Source organism: Malurus melanocephalus, unplaced genomic scaffold (genome assembly GCF_030028575.1).
Source record: "Malurus melanocephalus ecotype Western Australia unplaced genomic scaffold, MMel_1.1 scaffold_8, whole genome shotgun sequence".
In the NCBI taxonomy this organism is placed as follows: domain Eukaryota; kingdom Metazoa; phylum Chordata; class Aves; order Passeriformes; family Maluridae; genus Malurus; species Malurus melanocephalus.
In genome coordinates, this window is record NW_026623240.1 from 783,410 (window position 1) to 801,817 (window position 18,408).

General features: G+C 40.2%; 1 protein-coding gene across 1 annotated transcript in view; it reads left to right on the plus strand.

The window, feature by feature from the left end:
• The window catches only part of DPYD (dihydropyrimidine dehydrogenase), a 326,068-nt gene extending 308,867 nt beyond the window's left edge, over window positions 1-17,201 (plus strand). Inside the window, exons 21-23 of the mRNA XM_057373372.1 lie at window positions 4,583-4,726; window positions 13,012-13,152; window positions 15,770-17,201. Coding sequence (XP_057229355.1) covers window positions 4,583-4,726; window positions 13,012-13,152; window positions 15,770-15,940 — 456 coding nt within the window. The 3' untranslated portion in view covers window positions 15,941-17,201. The remainder of the gene's footprint in view (window positions 1-4,582; window positions 4,727-13,011; window positions 13,153-15,769) is intronic.
• The last annotated feature ends 1,207 nt before the right edge of the window (window positions 17,202-18,408 follow it).

Below are 18,408 nucleotides of genomic sequence, written 5' to 3' on the forward strand. Positions count from 1 at the left end.
TGCCTCGCTGGTTGTTCCTTCCCTGTGTGCTTCTTGCCCTTTTTGAAGGCCGGTGTGACATTTGCCTTTTCCCAGTTCTMAGGCATCTCTCCTGACTGCCATGACCTTTCAAAGATGATTGAGAGTGGCTTGGCAGTGATCTCCAGCAGTTCTTCATACTTTTGGGTATCAAAATCCCATCAGAGTCCCCGGAMTTGTGGATGTCAAATTTGACTAAATGGTCTCTAAGCCAGTCCTCCTTTACTAAGGGGAAGACTTYCTTTCTCCAGCCCTTCTCCCTGGTGTCCTGGGTTGAGGATTCCTGAGGGCTGGATTGGGAAGTGAAGACTGCAAAGGTGGTGTTCAGTAACTCAGCCTGCTCTGCAAGCCCTTGCCAGGTTCCTTTTCCCATTCCGTAGGGAGCCCACATTTTCCCTGATGTTCCTTTTGTTTCTGGTGCATTCCTGTGATCCCAAAGGCACTCCCATCACTGCTGATGGGCTCAGCCTGGCCAGGGCCAGGTCCCTCTTGGAGCCAGCTGCCCTTGGCTCCATCAGACACAGGAGAAGCGAGTCCCAGAGGCCACCCCTGTAACCTCCCACTACCAAAACCTTGCCATGCACACCCAGTGCACTGTGCCAGCTGAAATCTGTGTCTCCTAACAGTAGATGGCATCCAGCCCCTTAGCAGCAGACAGGTCCCAAATAAGCAGCCCATGACTCCATCATGGAGACATCCATAGATTTCCCCAGAGTAAGGATCAGATCAGTTTCCAGAAATCGAGTCGGGGTCGACTGATGTGGATTGCASTGCCCTGTTCACCATCCTTCCCACTGCTCAGGTGGCTTGCTCCTGTGCTCATAAAAATTGCAGCAGTCTGGAGTGGAGCATTCTCTCTACTTTTAGCCATTAGGAAACAAGCACCTTTTTCAGTTCATAATACGCTCAATTACCTTTAGATTGATCCATGAATAAATTATAATCAAAACAGACTTACTCACCTTAAAGCTCTCTGGCTTAAGGTTTCATTGTTGATTCATTAAGTTGTCAGTTCTCTATTGGCAGGGTAATGCTTTTTTATATCTGAATAGAGACAGGTTTAGTGGAAGATACTGTTATCTTTAAATGAGCAGGATTTAGCTTTTTTTGTAAGAACAAATCCATCAATGATGAATCCCCGGAGAAAGTACTGAAACAAAAATCACAATGTTGCTGAAGATTTATACAGTTCATCAGTTAAAAGGCAGCTTTTGGAAGTGGAGGTGGGGGGAGGATTTGGATTTTTGTTTTCTTTCTGCAAAAATACTCTAACAAAATATTTCAAGCTTCCAGTTTTGTAATAATACAATTATAAACAATGAAATAATTCCACTTAATATATTTATTTTGACTCCATTCTTGATGTTATCCTTCCAGTACAAACACATTGAATTATGTCTATATAGAGACAGATGGATACAAATAATGCAGCTATAGACATCACTGATACAGATATATAAGTAGACAAGAATTATCTAATTACTCTGCTTGTTGCAATCTTCTAAGCACTTGCTATGCTCCACATATTCATATTAATTGTTTTTCCTAGGCAGATGTTTATATGACAAAGATATCAGTGTATGGAGATTTTAGTGACAGTGGAATATCTGCAAATTAAAAAAAAAAAAAAAAAAAACAAACAAAAAAACACTGTGTAAAGATTTCAAAAGTAAACCGAGTTAAACACACCAAGCTCTGTGCTTGTGCTTTGCTTGGGAATTTTGTTGTTAAATCCCCCCTGTGCTTAAGAAGTTATCCCCTACAATGTTTGGAGGGGATTTAATTTTAAAATCYCTTAAATATCCATCTCTCTTGCAGTTATTTCAACATTTTTCCACTTTCACTATATCCAATAGCACACTTCATTAAAATATTGTTTGCCATTTCGTATGGCCTTTGACTGCAAAATGTTTGAAACCACAGCTCTGAACAATAAGCAGTCTCCTCAGCATTCCCCATGTCTGTGCATTACTCATAAGGGGAATCATCAATAAGTCCTTCCTAAGCTCCYGAGGCTACATTTTCATGTATTATTTATTGCTATAGAAAAGATTGCTGGTTTTCAGTGTTGTTTAATGAAATTTGGCTTGGCTGCTTGTGAACTGCTAGACCCCAAACACGAAATAACCAGGCCATTTGTATGGGCACACAGTCACCTTGTGTGAAGTCAGTGGAASCTCATTGTGTGTGTGCCCAAGCCTGGACCAAGACCTACGTGTTTCCTTAATTATTTTAAATTCCATTTAGGCAAGTTCTTGATGGAAAAACAACAGTGCACGGCAAAGATGAAGATTGGATKACAGTTTTCTAGATTAATCATAATTTCTTTTTAAAATATGGGGATTACATGGTTTAATTTAACTGCACGCATGTCATTACAAAACATCTGAATTACRGAAATGAAGTCATTGCACCCTTCTCAAAATTCCTGCTGTACCTTCCAGCTAGCAGCTAAGTTAGGTGTAAAAATCTAAATGCTTCCATCTCACGACTATGAAAATTAATAATCTTTGTAGTTGTTCACTTTTCACCTACATGCAAAAATGGATTCTTTTTCCACACTTGTCCTTTGATCACCTATTTAATTTCAGTACTCTTAGTGTTTGTGTCTGTAGAAGTTAGGAGATTTGGCATATATTAAGAGAACAGAAAAGTAAAGGATTTATTCTGCCAAAATTTGGCTGGTCTTCCCAAAGATGATCTTCAATCAGTTAAGCTGTGAACAACTGTCTCCTCTCTCTACTGCTTCAGTTAAAACCTCAGCAAAATTAGCTTTGCTACCTACTCTCAAAGTCAGCAATTCAATTCCTGGCCAGACAGGAAAGAATCCAAAAACGCTTTGTCATCAGGTCTCCTGCCCTCTCAAGCCAAAGTTGTTGGCATCAGCACATAAATTATGGAGAGGAAATAGTTCTTCAGTGACACAGCTACTACTTACTCATAGCCAAAAATATATTTCTAATTCATTCAGCCTAGTAGACATGCAAGAACACCTTTTATCCAGATTTGTACTTTTTAGTATTCTGCTAAAAGTTTTAGGTTTTCTAAAAGTCTTATAGAGAATTGAGTTTTTATGTGCATGCTTTACAGCCTAATGATTAGATTGGAATTTATCAAATTATTCCTTCTGCTTGTGTTGCTGTTTAAAATAGTTCTGCTTTTGCTGTCTTATTTRCCTTCAGTCTGTTAGGAATGTGTTGAGACCACAAACCAAATCTCAGAAGCAGGGAAGTGTTTCAAGGACCTCCCCCTCTGGCTGTATGCTCAGAGTGCCCAAAACCCAGCAGCCACGAAAGCTTTTATTTGTCATAGCAAGAAGGCTRAAATCCCAACGTTGGGTATTGTGACTGACAGAGCTCACTGAGGAATATTTCTCCTAAGGATTAGCAGAAGAGCAGGGTAACCTCTTCTGGATTTACTTCATTTTAAAAAATAATAATTTGTAAATTTTTTAATAATTTGGGGTTTAAAATTCACATTGAAATTCCCTCTTAAAAAATTGATAAGCACAGCAGTACTGTATCTTGTTGGATATGCTCTTTGAGGTTGTATTATTAGCGTGAATTAATGCCAGCAGCTGCTCAGGCTATGTGTCCCCTGTTACTACCTGCTGGTTTCTCACTACTGCTGGAGCTTCTGAGCAGGCTTTCGTTAGGTGGATAAAACACTTCTGCAGAATAAGGAACTAGTTTCAGGGGAGGAAGGGCATGGTCTGTTGCATCAAGAAAAATCCATTTTTCTACCATTTTTTTGCTCACCTAAATCTGTGATTGTGGCACACTGCAGTTGTCCATGTCTCTGCTAGGTAAGAAAAAGGAATTACTTTTTTCAGGAAGATGAGTGTTTTARGAAATCTGATCCAGCTCTTTCATGTTCTTGGGTGAGACATGAGCCTTGCAATTCAGTGAAAYCTTCCTCTAGAGTTTGCCTAATTGGGTTCAAGGACTAAATGTTGCAGAAAAGATTGCAAGTGGGACACAGAGGTACATTAGGAGATTATAAAGTGTTTCAGTTCCTTTGGTGTTTGTTAGCCTTACTTTGACAGGTCAAAACAGCCTTCTGTTATCACATTGCCAAATACATGTTTGTAAACTTTAAAAATATGTATTGATATATTCAGATAGTGATACAAATGATCTTAAATGCTGGTGGAACCCTTCTAAGTGAACTGATAATTTTATGATACCTTTACATGTAGTATAAAATAAAACAGAAATAAAGTTACACATCTGAATTATTTAACATGATACATTTTTCCATACAAGCAAGTATGCAGTGGGGAAATAATAGACTGTTGGATGCTGACCTGCAATTCAGCTGTTTTTCTGCTGTGAGATATTAATATTTTAATATTCAGTATATATTTCCAAGTCAGATCCCAGCGTTCATATTTGATTTTTATTCACTTCTTACTCTAGTGCAGTCTTACTGATTTCARTTTCAGCTTCCTGAATAAGAAGCAAGTTGCAGTCAGCGTGGACTTAAGGTCTCACCCTTGGGATCAGACTCATCTTTTACTACACCCGCTTGCTAAGCATAATCCTGTTTATGATTTTTGTTTCAGAAACTACCRAGTTTTGGGCCTTACCTGGAGCAACGCAAGAAGATAATAGCTGAGAACAAGATTAAGCTGAAGGCACAGAGCATGGCTGGTGTGCTTCCCGAGAAAAAGCACTTTGTTCCKAAGAAGCCCATTCCAGCAATCAAGGTAACAAAAATACATGCATAAGAAATGATAGGCAGTTGACATGCACAGTCATTTCTAGCACTTTGAGTTGGTTATTACTGCTTTTAAGCTTGTTAGAGGGCATCAAAGACAACTCTTTATGCAGACWTTCTAGCTTTTAACCAAAATCGATGGGAAATGATTTGAGATGTACATGTATAGGTATTTCCCTAATGTCATTTTTCAGAATGGAGATATTCAGGCAGTGCAACAGTAGCTGCAGATCAAGCAGGGGTAATGCCTTGAAGAACAAAGCAGAGCTGTTTAGAATTTCTTTCTGTTTGAATGCTACAGTGGGAGCTGTTTTGCATGATCCCTTTTGATTATTGCAATGTGCTAAATGCCTCCATCCCTCATGTAGGATCGATGGCAAAGGCCAATGTTCAGTACATAGAAAAGCTGTGTCATAGGTTTAGAGATTGAACTTTGAAAGCTGGAGAATGTTTGTCTAAGTAGCTGATCCACTGTCTACAATGAGTAAATGTCAAGGTAAAAATAAAACCTGTGACCCCTATCTACTGCATAATCCATACATTGAAGCTTTTCCCTTCCCTTAGGTAGTCAATAAATATCAATAAAATGAAACAGCATGAGCTAATTATTCTAGCTGTTCACTTGAGAGCTTACTTAAACCTCAAGTCTGAACAGGAAAAAGAAGTAGGCAAATTTTTTTTTGTTTTTAATCAGGATTCTCATGTAGACCATTTATRAAGCAACATGAAAATTATATCTGTTGATCTTGTTGACTGTCTTCTTCATAAATGGGCGAATATCAGATATCTACATTTTCAGACCTGCAGGAATCTTGAAACAGTAAGGCCAAGCATAAAATACAACATGAACAGTGGCTCAAAAAGCCACGTAATTCCCAAGAGTATTTTGCAGTTCACCAATACATCCAGTATTCCAAGCTAACTGGTAGGGTGGCAAAACCAGTCAGGGAAATTTTGAATCATCTTCCTGTTTAAGTTAATTAGTTTGCCACTTCTGTAGATCTCTCTCGGGTTTTTGGACTGCTTATTTTGATATATGTCATGCTTTTAAAAATCCCTTCCCTCTTCTTGTGCTGAGATTCACCTCTATATATATACAAAAAGTTCCAAAGTACAGCAATATGTCTTTTTTCCTCACTATGATGAACATTTTCAAAGCCTGTTTGACCTCAGAGGTTTCATGGTTCTGTTCTTGCAGGGAGAGTATTGATGTAGGGAAAAAGAGAAAAAAGAAGCAACAGCCAATAACTGCATTTTCAATGAGATGGCTTGCTTCTGAAAACAGCAGAAAACCAAAAAACTGATACCATCCAAAAGCAAATAAACTGAATGAAGGGGAAAGTTTAGCAAGAGGGAAAAGCAGACATGAAGACTAGGGAAAAAAAAAACCACTAAAAATATTGAGGTCAATAATTTATCATCCCTAACTCCAAGTAAAAAAGGAAAAAAAGAACCAAGTAGTAGGRGATAGATTAAAAAGAAGAGACCCTACTGCAGGGAAGAGGAAAATGAATTCCCTCAAACACAAACTTTTGTTTACTCAGATATTGAATACTTCTGAGTGGTGTCTGAGGAGCTTCTCAGCCAGAGAAGTCAGGTTAGCATCTTCCTCACAGCCTGGTTAAATGTGACTGAAGAATTACAAGAAGACAGGCACTGGCCAAGCTGACTYGTGGCTGTCATTCAGTCTGACCATCTCCTTGGAAGGGAATGTTTTAACCACTGTGACAAAAGCAGCAGTGAGAGATGATAGAGATGGGGCTTCTGTGAGAAGCTGCTGGGAGCTGCCCAGGGTCTGCCAGGGCYACTGGCTCAGGAGTGATGCATCCCAACAAAGAGGGTGTCAGGAACATTCCCAGAGGCCTGCAGGGACAAACAGTAGCTCCTGGACAAGGTCAGACACTGCAAGAAAACCATCAGAGCATGCCAAGATGATCAAACAGCAGGAGCACCTCTCCTGTGTAGGCAGGCTGAGAGACTTGTGGTTGTTCAGCCTGGCAAAGAGAGAGCTCTGGGGGCACCCTGGAAACCATTCCAGCACCTAAAGGAGAGATAGGTGCCCTTGGAAGAGCTATGACCCCTGCATTACCTGGTTGTATTTTTGGAGAGTTGCTACAAATTTCCTGACGCCTCCCCAAAATTTCCTCATCTGCCTAACTGGCTGTTGGGTTGGTGATATGTAAATTCTAACATTTATATAAATTCCACATGCTGTCAAATTGCCATTCATTTATCAATTTTAAACCCCTCTGTGATTATCCAAATCTAATTTATTTTTTKATATCTTTTCCCATGGCTTTTCTCTATTTTTTTCACTATTAATTTAAACAGCATATTTTGATATTCAGCAGAGTTGTTTATTCCTTCCTCACATACCTGTAATATCCGAATTTGTGCTGGATGTGGATATTTGTGCCCTGGATCTTTTCAGTTGCAGTTTTGTACAGCTCCCACAGATGTATTTGCCTACCTCAGGTTACCTCCTTATTACTTTAATTTCTTTCCTTATATGTTCCTGTGTTTTCTTCCTAATAATTTGCCTCTTTGTCCTTCAGGGCCTATATCACAATATTCAGTCACCATTTATCTGCTTATTTTATTTCTTCCTTTTTTTATTCCAGAAGTCTTGCTGTAGAGGTTGTTTGGTAGTTCAAACATTCTGGCATAGCTGTCTTAGCTAGGGCATGACATGCTGTTCCACCTGCTGGAAAAAATATCCACAGAGATCCTCAAGTTTAAATTCCTTGTGTTTGAAGTATTTTTCACCCTTTTTTGTACATTTACATGGTCTTTTGCACATACATGTAAGCAAGTCTCTTTTTGCCGATGTGTAAGCACCTGTCTGAAAGCCAAACCACAGTTAGTCCAGTGCTGTGCTAAATCTCTGAAAGCCTCTTGGGACGTGAGGAATACTGAAGTAGGATTTTGCCATAACTATTTTGCCATAACTATTTTGCCATTGTGTCATTTGGATCCTTCCTGGCATGTATCTGTGTGGTTTAATATGAGTAGTTTTACCTTGTGCTTGCCTGTCTGGAAAAGACCATCCTGTAATCTTCATCGAAATGTGGAGCTGTGGCATATCTCGGGTGGAACCCCGCGTGTCTCCCCTCATTTTTGGGACTCTGAGGCTGTTTAGAAACTGTAGAAGGCAAACTGCAAACTAGGCAAGCCCGAAGTCCTTTGTTGYTCCTCACAGGACATTGCAGCTCTTTCCCCAGCTTTGTTGCCCTGCTCTGGATGCATTCAAATGCCCTCACATCCTCTGAAGTGGTGGTGCCCAGAGCAGCAGGCCAGGTGAGGTCCCAGCAGTGCAGCACCCATGGCATGGTCACCCCTTGGCCGGTCATGCCGTGTTTGCTGCCCCCAGGACGTGGCTTTGCCCTCTGGGCTGTCCAGGCTGACCACACTGAGCTGTGCCCACCCAGATCCTTCCTGCAGGGCAGCTCTCCAGCCAGTCCTCTGCTGCTTGTATTTCTGGCTGCTGTTACTCCATCCTAAGTGCAGAATCTGGCATTTGGGCTTGTTAAATTCCATCCCATTAATCATTGCCCAGTGCTCCAGGGCACTGTGCTCCTGTTGGTGAAGCTGGAATGACTCTGTGTTCCACATCAGGGCTGATTAATTAGAACAACAGCACTAAGGTAGTTATGGAGCTATTTTCTGTGGTAACACCTTGCCATTTTGTTTGCCTCTGATCAGGACAGTTCTGTGAGCTGTCAGAGGTGTCTCCTACCATGTTTTCTCATGTGGCTTTCTTTTATCTAGAATGGATCTGTTGGCAAGATCGCCAAAAGTTACTTACTTTGATAAGCTACTTGTCAAACTGTGTTTTTTCACTGTGGTAGCACCTGTTCATCTAGTTTTATAAAATACCTGTAAGTTCCTTGGATTTTCTTTAATTWAGTTTAAATGAAAGCTTGTATCAATGCTAGAGACTCCTGCTTCAAATCTTCTCCTGAAACGTACTCAGGCATATTAAACACCATGACAGCTGAAGAAGAAAATTGAGACACTTTGTTGTGCTAATATTTTACGTTTTCTGAACACTTATTATTATATTCCAGCCCTTTATTTTTTGCTCTGTTTAGCCACTTCATGGCTAGTTAATTTGAGAGCTCTGTTGTGTCACTGGTATCTGTCAAAGGCCTGGTCAAATATTAAAATTACTGGGGGTTTTGGGTTTTTAAGATGTGGRGTTTTTGTACTGATTACTTCACATAGTCTTCGTAAAGAATTGTGATATATTTGCAAGGTATAGTTTTAATTACAGAAACCATATTGAATTATGTCACAAAGTTCATCCAAGTGTTTGGACAACGCTCATGGGCATACAGTGTGATTTTTTGGGATTGTGCACAGGACAATGATGTGGGTCCCTTCCAGCTTAGGATATTGTATGCTTATATGATTTTCATTATTTTGAAGTCCCTAATACTGCAACTGTTATACTGAAAACAAGGCTTAGAAGTCCCTAARTCTCAGAGTCCCTTTTGTAGCCCTTTTTAAGTATTGGCAAAGCCTCTGTAATCTTTCAAGATAAGTTAGTTTTATGTATTTTTGTTAGCTACTCTATTGAAAATTGACCTTGGTTATGTATCCTCAGATTCTGGTGACTTTTTATTCTTTAATCCATGGTTTTCTTTCTAACATTKCTCCTTTTCATCTCTTACTCTCCGAGTGTACCTCACCTTCATAACCAGAAGAGATCAGGTGGAAAGCAGGTGCTCCTTAATGTGTGTTCCCTTTGAACTGGCCTTGTGACATGCAGAACCTGCACAGTGCATGGCTTTGTAATGATGTTCATCATCTCCAGAACACAGTGTGCTCTTTTACAAAAACATCTGCATCAAGATGGACASAGCAGGTTGCAAGGACCAGAGCTTAACCATAAACTTTATTTACAAATATAGGTTCACTAGTATGATGAACAATGAAAAGCTAATCACTATAAAATGTTTGATACATTAATATTAAAATGCAGCTATTGTAGAATTGCAAAAACAGTATCCTGCTGAACAGATCTGCTCCTTGTGTATACTAAGCTTCTGCTTAGCTTAGTGACAAAACAAATTTTTTTCTGTATTCATTAGTAACATAAAACTAATGGATTCTGCTCTGATTCTCTCCATAGCAACTGAATTCCCTGACAGTTCCAGTTGCAGGACTACATTCCTTTYCCAGTTTTTTTGGTTCTGTTTTGTTGAGAAGAGGAGGACAGCACAGCAGTAATCAAAAAGAGTACTCTAGGTTCCCTGCTGTCTCAAAGGTGCAGCTTAAGACCAAATTTAACTTCCAGCTTTTTCTTTTTTTTTTTTTTTTTAATTGCTGCTGGTAATGCATAAGCCAGAAAGAACACAGCTTGACTTTCAGAACCTGGCTTCTGTTTGCAGGTCTGGCAGTTGGCAGAAAAAAAAAAATTAATCTGAAAACAGTGCAAATGTGATCCGGAGGCCATTGAGATATACCAAGTGTGGAATCCCATAGTGCCATTTTAGACTGTTGCTTTTTGGAGTGAAACCACTTTAAACAGTGAAAGCTGATTATTTCTTGCTGCACTGTTTATTTTGTTCCAAAMATTTATGATCTGATGAAAACAAGAAGCTCTGAGATGCTGTAAAAGAGTGCACCTGCAGAACATCTTCTAAGTACCATTGCTTTTTTAGCCAATAGTATCTTGAAACTTTGGAAATGAAGAAAGATTCAGTTTTTGCTTGAGAGAAAGAAGTGATTAAAAGACACAACACCATTGAGTGTAAATGAGCAGTAAATCATTGACACAGTCTTTTGAAATCACTTTTGTGCCTCTAAAGTGCCATCATGCTCCCTATTTGGGATTCTAAGTCCCCAAAAGTGTATTTTTTTTTGAGCTGTGAGAAGTGAGACTTGGTTAAAAATGCAGAAATCACTGTGCCTTATGCATTGTTTTCATTATTCCCTTTGTAGGTTTGTAGCTGAAAAAATCAATTTTGATCATGTTTTTTTCAAGCAACCATTTCTTGAGCTGTCTAATGCTACCCTAAACCTTGGACTGTCTTCCCCTTCTCCTCCAGCTGCTTCCCTGGAAGGGCATTAACCACCTCACTCCTTTCCCATTTAAAAAGCCTTCTCTAATTTCCAGCTTTGAATTTATTCATGGCTGGCTTATAATGATGTGTTCTTGTGCCAACGCTGTCATTTAACTTAAATAGCTCTTTTTCCTCCCTGATGTGTGTATACATATATATATATATATAGACATTATATTCCTGCTCTGCCTTCATCTTGCTAGGTTAAACATATTGTAAGGTTCTTTTTGTCTTCTCTCACAAGCAAGGCCCTCCCTTCCATGGTTATTTGAGTAGCCCATCTCTGCAACCCACTTGAGCTCTGTGGGTTTGTTAACATCCAAACAACGTTTAAAGAATACAAATGTGAGTCCAGAACCTCCCTGAGAAAATTACCGATGGTTTTTAAACATGCTTTTTGGAGGCTGAAGAGCTCTTCACTATCAGGAATCTCCCCATGTTGATGTTTTTGCAACATGGTCAGGCAGTGGAAAGCTACTTAAATGTACATTATGCAGGTTTTACATAATTTCTTTAAATCCTTGAGCACACAGCTCATTGCTTGTGGACAGAATGCATTTGTGGCAGTGGGATGTGTGGGGCTGTATACAAACTAGAGAGGCTTAAGGATGCTTAGCATTGCTGGGGGCAATAGATCACACAAAAACTACTATTTTGAAACAGGTTTAGCAGGTTCAAAGACAAGGATTGTCAACAGACAAGGCTGCATGAGKGTTGAAACAAGCTGGAGCTGAATTCTGCCACTACAGTATTTCAGCTGGCACCAAAGACTGCAGACACCTGAAACTGCTGTAAATCCAGTAAATCCACAAATGTTTCTGAGTAAGACCTGGAAATGAAAAGATGGGGGTGTAAGCAGTTCCTAGGAGATCACACTGGATTTAGTTACTGTAGTTCATCAGTGGAGTCACAGTRAAGGGCTCCGTGTTCAAGGCTTGTTCTAGTAGAAAGTATTAGCTGAAACACTTTCATAGTAGTTAATTGACCTTTTACAGTAGTTGAAGCAAACAGATTTTACTTCGAATTTGCAGTGAATTTGGACCATGCACAAAATCAGCTTGCACAGCTCAAGTGATGAGTGTTAAGTCATTAAGCTGTGATAACTTGCTCACAGTCATCTGTCCACGCTCATCACGCTGCCTTTAGCAATGTGCCATAGCTGTTTTATGCTGAAAGAGCATTAATGTTCTCTGCGTGTTGCTGAGAAGAACTGGAAGGCTTTTAGCAYTGAATGAATGCAACCAAGGTATTTCACATGGCAGCAGCTATGGGGTTTGGCAGAGAGAAAGCATTTGAGTGTTTTTGGAACAAGGAAATGGTACAATTTGCCAGTCTTTCTTCCTGGGCATAGCATTTGGTTCAATTTTCTACCTCWGCAGTCACTAGGAGCAACTTCATAGATCCTAATACTGCAGCCAGTGAACAAAGGAATTTATCTCTTTGCATAAAGATACTGTTACACAGTGCTGAAGGCCAGGTAGACCTCATTCTTTCAGAAAGTAGTGCTGGGTTTGCAAGTTCTTAGCAGACAAGAAAGGCAAGGTTGGACTCATTTCTGCATTTAATTCAAGTAGCAGAGTTTTCCTTTTTGTGGTGTGCTGCTCTGCAATACACTTTTTGCAGCACTGGTGTAAGGTTGATGCYACAATTTGCTCCCTGTGAAGCTGACAGATCTTGCAGGATTAGACCCAGTGCTCACTTCTGTACAGTATTTGCAAGAARCGGATGATCATGTTATTTGTGCATCTTGCTAAAGAGAGAAGAGCTGTTCTTGTTGTCTCACAGTTTTTTCTTTCCTTCCTGTGAGTTCTTCAATCTGTGCTGGTGAGAAATGACCAAAGATGATCTGATTGTAGCATGTCACTCCTATTTTACATTTCATTTTGAATTCCTTGAAGTTTYACCCAATCATGGCAAAACAGTAGCACATGCCAAATTAGCACTAAATGTGTAACCTATTTGTAGGGCATCTTTGTTCACAATGCATACTTCTGTCTACATTCAAAATGTGCCTGTATGGAAGATTSTTTGTATTTTACAGGGGGTATGAAAGTCAGCCTCTTGGAATTTATAAGAAAAATCCTAAATATCATCAAAATGCATGGCCAAATCGTCCACTTCAAGTACTAGAGAGCACTCCTGTGCAGCTGTAGASACTGCCTAGGTATCTTATAAACGAGTCAATAACTTTTTCTTTCCCCTCTAGGATGTAATTGGAAAAGCACTGCAGTACATTGGAGCATATGGTGATCTGTGCAACACGGAGCAAGTGGTGGCTCTGATTGACGAGGAAATGTGTATCAACTGTGGCAAATGCTACATGACCTGTAATGATTCTGGCTACCAGGTAAGAGCACAGCTGTAATTAGCAGAAAGRCACCATGAGTTATCTTTCTGCTGCTGGGAAGGAAGAATTCACCTTCTGTTAATGAGCAGGTGGTAAAAACAGATGCCTAAAAGGTTGAATTCAAAGCCCATCATGCGCCCAGGCTCGTGCTGGTCCAGGGGGATGTGCAGACCACATCAGCACCCTGACTGCTGCTGGGGTTCATTTTAAAAGAAGRAAATGAAGGACCCCCAAGTTGAATGCAGTWAATGTAGTTCCTGATGTTTTTCAARTACGAGGGAGAGAGGGAAGAACATGTCCCTTCCCACCCAGGGGCTGCAGGGAGAAAAGGGGTGGTCTTATTGCCCAAGGCTGTTTAAGAAACCCAGTCCTCGTTCCCTCAGAGTAACCAGACTAATTCAGCTTTCAGGCAGGTGGGTTTTGTTTTGATCTTGAGTGAATTACAGAGCTTTTCTCCACCATAACTGCCAGGGTTTAGAGCAGCAGGTTGAAGTTTGYAGAAATCATTGTGACCAGAAAATGGCTCAGTTTTCGGCTGAGGCGCCTGTTTGCAGCAAAGTATTGCTCTGATTGCTCATTATGGTAGTTAGTGGTATGAAATATATCAGCATGTCTAGGTGCTATTCAGTGCTGTGTCCAGTGGACCCCATGGACTGGTGTGCAATAAAAAAGGCAGTACAGGAGGACTCACTTTCTTTCAGAAGCCCAAAATATGGTCTAGCATAACTTTCCTGAAATCCAATATGCAGAAAGCAATAATTTCTACATTAAATTTCCTGTACATCTTAGTCTGAGAAGAGCTTGTCAAAAAACAAAAACTTTAACTGAGCACCAGGTTTTCTCTGGACACCATGAGTTTTTGTTCATCTTTAATTGAGTCTAATCAATAATAGGCCTGATGACTTGAACTACGTAAAGTCACAGAAAGAAGTCTTCCAGTGAAAATCAGCTCCTGCAATTGAAACAAGTATGTTAGAGCAAACATTATTTCCACTGATAGAAGAAAATTAATACTGTATTTATACCAAAATAAATTACTACAGTAGCATTTTAACTGTCTAAATTCCTTCTTGACATTGCAGTCTTCACCTCTTCCCTTTCCGTCAGATTTCTCAGGAATATTGTATTTTCATATAACCCTTAGAGAGCAAAAGATTGGGTTTAGATTTAGTAAAATTTTATTTTCTGTGACTGGAAAAAAAACAGCACCGAAAGAACCAAAGTTTAAACCCCCAGAAGTTTTTCTAAGCACAAAAGAAAGATGCTTTTTCCTTATTTAATTAAAGAAAATGAAATGAAATTATTTGAACAGAATTGCAAAGGAATTCTTAATTGTAAATAAATCAACCATAAAACCCCTCACCTTCAAAATAGCATCTGCTTTATGCTTGCCTTTGTTTCAGAAATAGCCATGCTGCTCTACGCAGCTGTCACCTTGTATGACTCCAACAGGAAAGCCTTTCTTAATTTAAAGTCAGCACTGTAGTCCTGACTTCCTTTCGCTCTTTGAACTCCCTTTCAAGATGTGCATTGTTGTTAGGGAGAGAGAAAGAAAGGAGTCYTCCTTAAATACTCACGAGCCAGAGCTGTCTTTGTGCTCAAGCTAAACTGAAACTCAGAGATCCAGGGCAGTTCCTACAGACTTTGTGCCCTTGCTGGTTGCTACAGCAACTTCTGTGCTTTCCTAGCAGTGAAACCCCAAAAACCTCAAATCCGCCTTCAGAGCCAACGTGCAGCAGCACCAGTGCTTCCATCAGCTGCCTGCCTCCCCCAGATGCTGACAGTGGCCAGGCACATTTGCTAAGGCATTCTTGTTTGCCAGAGTTCAACTGTCAGACCTGATGTTCCCTCCTAAACTCTTCGGAGTAGTTATTCARTGTTTTTGGTGCTTTTGTAAATTTTTTACTTTTCTAGTCTTACTTCTTAGACTTACATGCTTTTGCCATTGTGTGATGCTTTTGTTTTTGCTTTTAATTGCCATTTCCATTATAGCAGGAGCTTATATCATTGAGACTGCAATTGTTATTTCACATTCAAATACACTTATCACCCTCATTGCTAATGAGGATTCACGGCATGGAATGTGAGAACTAAAGCAAGCTCTGCCTGCCCCAAACTCCAATATCCCTTTCGAAGATTTGCAAAGAAAAGTAATCACATGAGGCACAACCAGCTGTGTTTTTCCGTTTATTGAATTAGATTAATTATGCTATGCTGGAAGTGTAAGTCAAAAGAATGCCTTTTGGTGGGCATGGTGAAGCCGTACAGGTGTGGTCTGGTGTCTCCTGTAAACCAATATGCCCGGCACATCGCTGTCTTAGGAAATATTTCCTTCATCTGAAGGAGAAGTACCCTCTGGGAGTTTAAATATCACAAAGCAAAGCCCTCCTTTTGTAAGCAGCCTTTAGCCGAGGTGCAGTTTGGCCCACMTCTCTAATTTCAGTGTCTGGAGAGGGGCTTGTTTTGCTCCCTGCCGTGGAACAGTTGCTATAGCTGCAGTGCAGAATCACACCAAGATGTCTCCAAGCSCGGTGGCGCAGGAAATGCGGGCGCTGGAATGGGAGCAGTGGTGACCTTTGCAGCGAGCGCCATCAATAATGTTTATTCCCGGTCGCAGGCTATCCAGTTTGATCCCGACACCCACCTGCCCACGGTCACCGACAGCTGTACAGGCTGCACCCTGTGTGTGAGCGTGTGCCCCGTCATCGACTGCATCCGCATGGTTTCCAGGACAACYCCCTACGAGCCCAAGCGCGGGCTGCCCTTAGCCGTGAGCCCCGCGCGCTGAGCGCCYGCACCGCGCTCCTGGCACCTTCGCGCTGCTTTGATGCCATTGATTCGCCTTCTAATTAGTGCCTGCAAATCTGCTCCTATTCAAAAACGCTATATTGATAGCTGTTACAATCAACGCTGCTTTTCAATTACTATTTTTACGACAATTAAGTTTGGAAATTACAGAAAGGTGGTCGTGGCTGTCAGTTGTCCACTATTTGAAGTGTAACTTTCTTGTTACAATTCATAATGTGATTTCAAAACTTCTYTATAGACTCTTAAATCTCTGTGTATTTTCTGGCTGGAAATATAATTAAGAAAGCATTTTTAATGAACTACAAATCAATGTACAAGCTAACTGTTTTCAAGGAGGGCATTTTGTAATTAAACATTACATTTAGTTTTAAAAGASTTTCTTAGAAGATCTAATTAACTACATAGCATTCAAACAAAGCGATGCGGCTTCTATTTTTCTATAGACAGAAATGAAAGGGAGTTTAAAATAGGATTTAAGAACTGGATTAATCACTTTCAACTACTGCAACATATGGTAGTATATTTTTATAATCCTTTCTAATTCTTTTTCACACTAGTCACTTTATAGAATAAATTTGCTTTGCACTGACACATGCTGGACTCTTCAGATTTGTGTGTTGCATCGGTGGTTTGATCATTACTTCCCCCCTCAGTGAATACTTATAACATCTCTGCAAACAGTTAAAATGGCTTATTAGGAAGTTCAGGTTTCAGGATTCTGAGAAGCAGCAACGTTTTTTTGCTCCAAGCTCATCCTCTAAATAACTTTTTAATTGTGCCAATTAATGTTCCAGAATGTACACGTTTCAGGTCAGAGATCTGATTGCGTGTAAATGGACTACACACCCTGCAGGCTGCGTTTGCCAAACAAAGACACACAGGGCAGACTGGCAAGGTGATTTCCCCCAGTGCTGCTTCCTCGTACTTATTGGCTATGTACGGTTGTAGTGGTTTCACAGCCAAAAATAAATACAGATTCATCTGTCTTACTAAACAATATCTCAATTTTAATCCATTTTTCACTCACAGTAGGAACTTTCTAATATGAACATATTGCTGTCTGCTTTGCTCCAGTTAAGAATATAAAGCCTTTAGCTTCATAACAATAATRAATGATCTATCAGTTCAATTTCTTATACCATATATTGTGAGCAGCAAAAGCTTTGATTAAAAATATACCCTGCCTTTTGTTTCTTGATTTATGAATTGTACACTGCATTATAAATAAATGTTGAAACCAACTTGGGTTTGTTTGCRATTTTTATTTTTGCGTTTACTAAACAGATTTTTTTTTTTTGTTGAGCCTTGTCAGTTGGTGTTTCATGATCTCTAAGATTCTCTCCAGGAACCATTAATGAGTTAATTCACATGTACATTATTCCATTGATTGCCTACAGTGCAGAATGTATCATGCTCTTTGCCCCTCTCTGGCACCTCTTTGTCTGCCTTTGACTTGCCTTCCTTTTGCCTTCCTTCCCCCACACACACAGGGTGCACACATTTGTAAATTTGAACATTTTGAAGCATCATTTCATTTATTGTCCTTTCTCCCCCAACACTGTTTGCTGGTGCTTTGGGCTTGCTTGGCAGGCTCCAGTCAGTGTCTCCACTAACAGTTTTCTCTTCCATGTTTCAATTTTCCTATTTATCGTTGTGGATTTTTCAGGCTCAGATGAAACAGGAGCAGATAGTCATACTGCTTAGAAAATATTTGCTTGGAACTTCTTTAAAGCTCCTAGTCTTGCAGTGGTAGTTTCTTATCTTCCACGAGCTGCTGGGCACTCACAGGAAGARCAAGCTGTTTAGTGAATGTCGGTGACAAAGTTTGGAGAGTCTCTGCATGTACTGCTTGTCCCTCTGCCGAGGAGCTGCCTAACAAGCAGCATGCCCTTGAGTGGGGCAGAAAAAGACATCAAAATCACATCGTCTGGAAGGAACATTTCATGTTCTCAGACAGCAGAGGCAAGGGAAAGTGGCTGTCTTCTCTCAGGCTGTTACTGTGAACTTCTTACTCTGCATCCTGCCCACCATGAGCCCTGAGGAGGAGGAGCTGTGTCACCTGCAGCTGAGCTGGGCAGCCTCTCCAGCTCTTCTGATCCTGCATGCCCAGACCTGAGTTCAGTATCTAAGCATGTGTACCTCCTAAATGTGGCAGCAAAGTTAGAGCTTTTCCAAGGATGTTCAGTAGTCACAGGACATTTGGCATCCTGCAGTGGCTATAAAGTAATCTTTAGAGAGGAAAAGGCACTCTTTGTGAATCAAGACTACAATCAAGACTATAATTTGTTTACAAAAGAAGGAGTAATGRGTTATGTTATTGAGGTTTTTTTCTTACTACCCATCCTCTCCCCCACTCCTGTTCTGTCAAGTCCGTTAACAGTTTCAAGAAATGCATTCCCAAATGCATTTGTTTCTAACTCTGACAACTGGCAATAAATCTGTGTGTTG